Here is a 5,949-nt window from a genome sequence, read left to right as displayed (position 1 = left end):
CATTAGTAAGGAAAATGGTCCAGAAATTACCCCATGTGAACTGAGTGAACATGCTAGGGGAAGCATCCTCATGGCTTGCTAATACCCTCAATGCTTCCCCTGCCCTATCTTGACAGACAGAGGCGCACTCCTCCTGTCTCTGGTGGATTCACCCCAGGGCATTCTGCATGGAATCAATGCAAGCTTCGTTATTATAAGTGGGTAGTTGGGAGGTACCATTTCCAGGTAATAGTAAAAGTGGGCAACTCCCGAAAGAGGCTTGTAAGTTTCTCCTGGTGCTCTGAAGAGGCCACCCCATGCCTCCCATTTAGAAAGGCAATCACTGCAGGAAATGTTTTTTAATATTAGGAGAGACTTTTTTTGTTTTTACTACAAATCATGGCTCTTCAATAATATTGCTTTTTATTAATATTTAAGGAGCATTCCAAGTTTTAATACAAGTATTTAAGTCTTTTGGTTGGAAAGAACAGACGTCTTCCTTAGCGTCCCGTTGGAGTCCCTTTGAGTAGACTGATGGCAGTCAGGAAGCTGAGCAGAGCCAACAGTTCCTGAGGACAGTGAAGAGAACGTCGTGTTCTAGCTCCTGGAAAAGATGGGTGAAGGCTCTAACTGGTAGGGGTCCTTTGGTTGGGGGGAGTCTCACATCCCTCCTCTCTTTCCCCTCCTCCCTCTTCTCTTGGGTTCCAATCTAGTCCTGGCTCTAGCTAGGCTGTCTCTGGAATTAATGAATCCTTTCATATTGTTTCTCAGCTTCCTTCAATACTACACTGGAGCTGAATTCTGGGGCAACCCAAGCTCCCCCTCCCCAATAGACACAAAAAGCAAGTGGACAGTTGTTCCGCCAGTTTCTGCCTCTTCTGCCCGTTTCTTTTGTTTGTATCTTTAAACTTAAAGACTCAAGCACACGCTGGAGAGGTTCCCGTATGAGAGTAGAGTTCCAAACAGCACCAGTTTAACAAACAGAGGGTACAGTTTAAACAGCACCCCCAAAGACACTCTGAAGCAGAGAACACTTCCGCAAGCAGAACTGAGGAAGGTTTCCTGTGCAGAGGTCAGTTCCATTCGAGCAAGAGGCGAAGATGGGCTATGTGTCCTCACCTGTCCTCCCGACCCTTCCCTGCCGTTCTTGTCAGCTTGTAGGCTTATGAAACCTTCCGTTCTTCACAAACAAAAGCTAGTTTACCTCAAAGACTCTTGTTTCCATTTGGAATGACACGGGCTTGGAGAATGGATGACCCTCCCCACACCCCTCCACATCCCTCCCTGCCTGGGCCTGGTGTGCTTGGGGCGTTAGAAAGTAGCTTCTTCCTGGGTTGGCTGCTCTGCAAAGGGACCAGGTCCCCAGGCCTGAAATGGGAAAGGGAGGAATTGGATGCAATCCTTCCTTCCCCCCACCCCCTACTTAGCATGTAGGGAACAGCCTCTGTCCTCTTCCAGCAGAGTCCTGTGAAGTTACCGTAGCAACCAGCAACTCCAGGTACCACAAAAGACAATGGCTCCAAGCACTGAAGTGTGGGGAGAAAGCAGGGGTTCTGGCTTGGTCAGAGCACCCAGAATTGGGCCCCCAATGCTAGGAGGGCAAAGAAGGAAGAGAGAGAGAAATGGACGCATGAATGGGTTAAGCAGCTGCAGGGGCCTTGGGAGTCTGAGGAGATGAGAGGCCACTGAGAAAGGCAGGACAGATCATTTCTGTTCTCCTCACCACATAGCCCAGCTTCCCAGCGCGCTCCACTTCTATTCCAAAACTCTCACCTTGAATACTGACCCTTCGAGAGCAGAAAGCAAGTATAACCTTTAGACAACAGTGTTACCCTGAGCCTCAAGAACAGGTGAATGGGGTCTCTGAAGAAAAAAAAAAAAAGAGGGTCTTCTGGTTTTTGATTTTTCAAGAAGAGTATCCTAGTAAGATTAAAAAAAAAAAAAGATTTAAAAAAGTTTTTAAAAAGAAAACCTATGCTATTGTAAATTGGAGCCCAGTTGTAACTTGGTAAAGGCAAGCTTCTGTACCTTTGTTATAATTAATTGTATACCTGTGTATGTAAAATATAAGGCATTCCTATTTTGCAGTTCAGAACAAAAAAAACTATTTGTAATATAGAATAAAGTTTATTAAAAAATAATAAAAATGCAGTTTGAGATTTGGAGTCTTTATGTGACTGTTTGGGGTAAGGGGTTCATAAGTAGGCAGTGACCTCTACCATGATGATGCATGGCACCTCCTCTCTCCAGACACATGAGATCTAATCGTCAGAGAGTAGCCCTTCTACCTAAGGTTTTTGTTCTCATTTAAGGCAGCCGCATGGGGTGGTGCCTCTGCATGTTTGGGCACTTTGTCAGGGGCCTCAGCTAGCCCCTGAATCCGTCTTAACGGCCCTCCAGCCTCACCATGAGAGTCTCTTTGCAAAATGCAACAAGTTTTGCTATTCTGCTCTATACTCTTCCTGGCAAGCCACACGCTAGTCTCTCCAACCTGTAAGGCAGGGTCCCCTGCTGGCCAGTGTAGATTTACTCACCAGGGAGGTAGCCTCAAATGTGGTGAGTGGTGAGGCCACCTGGCCTTGGGAAGGGGCTTGGAGGAAGTGGCCATGGCTGTGCCTATGGCTTGACCTAAGGCTAAGGCCTTCCACCTCCAGAGAATCATACTGGAACAAAACTACTAAGGAAGATCAATGAGGCTTGGGCGGGGGGGGGGGGGGGGGGGGGGGGGGGACACACAACCTCTAGTAGACACAGACAGCCAGCACAAGCAAGTGGCACACCTCAACAGTGACTTTGTGAATGGAAGGAGACGCAGTAGTGGCCTCAAGGCCTGGGGACTGGTTGCTCCCACTCAACCAGCAAGAATGTTCTCTTCTTAGTAAACATGGAGGCAGGGGTAGGAAGATGTAGGTTGAGATGCTCCACTCCACCCTATCCCTGCCACATCCCCAGCAGATTTTATTGGTGTAATCTCAAGTTTCACCAATGACCTCGAGCAGACAGACCACTTCTTGGTGTATCTGTTTCCGTATTCACAAAGTGAGGCTTGTTGTAACTGTGCTATGAAGCCCAGAAAGGCTTTTTTAGTCTGATTTAGATAACTGATTGAAAAGAGACCCGATGTTCTGCAAAAGGCCCATGCCAACACACATGGTCTTATTAGTCATAAAAATAACCCTGTGCAAACACAAGTGCATCCATCCTGCAGCCCCAGTGACATTCAGAGTGGCTGCCTTAGTTACTCACTGGAAAACGAAACAGAAAAACAGTAAATATCTCGCACTTTATAAACAAATACCGTCACTAAACTGGGACTCCTAAAGGTTACTCAGTTGAATTTACCCTGGCTTAGCTCAGCGCCTGGCTCAGGAGATACTGTGGATGAATTGAAGGAGGGAAAAAGCTGTACACAAAAGTAATCAACCACTGAGTTGGTCCCTGAACTGTCTTCCCACTGTGAGCATGGGGGGTCATCATTTTCCTCCATGGGACTACATGTCCCATGAATACCTCATCTTCAGGATGAGAACTGCAGCTGAGTGCTGTCTCTTCCAAGTAGAGAACAGGTAATATAATCAAATTAGCAGAGGTGCTCCTGGCCTAGCAGAGGGAATGGAGGCCTGGGAGGGTCATTTTAGCACCTTGCACCTCCTCTAAAACCCACCTGATGTTTGTTTCAGAAAAACACTTGCCTTGAATATGGGAGGCAGAAACTGCAGAGCTGCTGAGGGAACCCCACTACAACTAAGGACACATGTGTGATTTGGGAGTCATTCCTAGAGACAACTGGAAGTTTATACTACTGGACCATAATTTCTCCTTTCCCTCTCTGGGTGACCAATACAACATCCCACTCCAATAAAGTGCATCTGGCCCACAACTTGCTTCCAAGCAGTGAACTATGAGAGCTGAATGATATAAACACCTGCAGTGCTCCAGGGAGCAGCTTTGCCCCATCAACCTGGACAACGACAATGGAAGAGCCACTAGGTGATCCTGGTAGACACACAGATTAAGTTAAAACTCAATCTTTGCTTCTCTGTATCGCCGGGATGTGAGAGCTCTTGTTACTGAGGCATAGCAGAGTCACCCAGGCTGCTCCTGGAATAAGAGGTTTATTCTGAACAGTGCAACTGATGAAATTAGCACTTTCACCTACAGAGAACACAGAACTGTTCTTTTGACCAAAAGGTCTTTCTTTTCCTTCTTCCCTCCCTCTTTCTCTCCCTCCCTCCCTCTCCAGATTTTAGAATGCTAAAACTAGATTTTAGCATTCTCTTGCATCTCTTTTGGGTTTCTCCCCCCCCTCCTTCCCTCCCTACTTGCACCCTCCCCGCTTCTTTGACAGGCTCTCACTTCTTAGTCCAGGCTGGCTTCAGGCTCATTACCATCCTGCCTCTGCCTCCCAAGTGCTGAGATTTCAGGTGCTTGGGCTTGGTTCAAGTCTATTAAAAGTATAACACTGACTATTTGCTTGTGAGATGAGTCCATTTTTTTAATGCTCCTAATTTTCCTGAGCGGGGCCTGGGACAGATTACAACTGAAGGGAAAAACTAAGAGAATGAAGGAATGGTAGGAGGACAACTGACCAGGGAGAAGTGAGACTTATCAGGAAAGGATGAACCCACCCAGTGTTGTAAAAAAATAACCTATCGTTTTCTGGCATTTTGATTCTGATCCACAATCAGAAGTGGGGGAAGCAGATGACTCATACTCTTTGCCTTCTTGTCCTGGGCACTTCAGGAGCCATGGATTCATTGTCACATCTAAGAATCACACCAAGCCCAATTGGTCCCTCAAATGACACAGAAATGATATCAAGAAACCCCAGTCACAAGATACATGTCTCTTAAGGGGAAAGGTCTCAAGTTTCTGGGGAACACACAGTTTGTCAAAATGCACAGGAATGAGCTTAACAAGATACAGGCAAATGATGCCAAGGTCAAGAGTGCATGTGCCAAGGATATTAAGCCCTCACTTCATAAAACACAAAGAGGTAGAGTCAAAGATCCAAAGTGGTGTCAACCACAAGCTCCATCAACTTGACTGCCTCAGCCACTCCAAGCCTATGAAGCATGCTCATGCTCACATTGACACAGATCACAAGGTCCAAAGCTGTCTTCTGTGGATCAGACAAAGGCTCCATCAGAGGCACCCAAAGGTGTCCAGGCCTCCATGAAGGTCCATAGAAAAGACCTCTGACAATATAAGGACAAATGGACTAGTGTGATGATGTGACTCCCCTGCCCCCTGTGGCCTTCTGCAGGGGATTAGTGTCCTGAAACTGAATCGCAAGCACAGACAAAAGGAATAGGGATTCTATTTTCAACCTACACCCTTCTCAACATGAGAGTTGCCTCTCCAAGCTCTTGCTGAAAGTGTGACACCTAGAAAGATGCTGCCTAGTTTTAGGAAAGGCCTGATAGTCCTTCTAAGACACCAGGGAGGAAGAATGCATCCTTTTCCCCCAACTCTTCACAGGCATACAGTGATAAGGATCTTCCCACCCATTCCACATACGAGCCACTGCCTGGGCTGTTCTCTAATCATTCCCACTGCACCACCCCAAACTCCACTAAGTCACTAGGAAGGTACCCAACCCCTGCACTAGGAATATATCTTTCATCATAGGACACACCCTGTTTCCTCAAACCGAATAACCTCAGATAGGCTTGAGTGGTCCTTACTGCCGAACCACACTTCATTCCTTTTCCCACTTCAGCTTGTCTTCGGCTCTTTGTGTAAGACGTCACCGCTGCCACCACAAAGCTATATTCACGGCTCATCCATGCATGGACTTCCACCTCCAGGATCAATTCCTAATTCTCCTTTGTGCCCTGATCATACCGAGTAAAGAATACAACCGTGGCCTGGCTCAAATATACCCTGTACTGACCAGATCTTTCTAGAACAAGTTCCTAACAACCTGTAACCCTTAGTTTTTGTTTTGATTTTTTTTTTTTTTTTTTT

At 46.6% G+C, this 5,949-nt stretch overlaps 1 protein-coding gene across 1 annotated transcript in view; it reads left to right on the top strand.

Moving 5' to 3' along the window:
- The window catches only part of Plxna4 (plexin A4), a 450,775-nt gene extending 445,482 nt beyond the window's left edge, over positions 1-5,293 (top strand). Inside the window, exon 27 of the mRNA XM_059257015.1 lies at positions 5,246-5,293. Coding sequence (XP_059112998.1) covers positions 5,246-5,293 — 48 coding nt within the window. The remainder of the gene's footprint in view (positions 1-5,245) is intronic.
- The last annotated feature ends 656 nt before the right edge of the window (positions 5,294-5,949 follow it).

The sequence above is a fragment of the Peromyscus eremicus genome, chromosome 3 (assembly GCF_949786415.1).
Source record: "Peromyscus eremicus chromosome 3, PerEre_H2_v1, whole genome shotgun sequence".
In the NCBI taxonomy this organism is placed as follows: domain Eukaryota; kingdom Metazoa; phylum Chordata; class Mammalia; order Rodentia; family Cricetidae; genus Peromyscus; species Peromyscus eremicus.
Note: the sequence above shows the minus strand (reverse complement) of the source record. Positions and strands in the feature narration are given on the sequence as shown.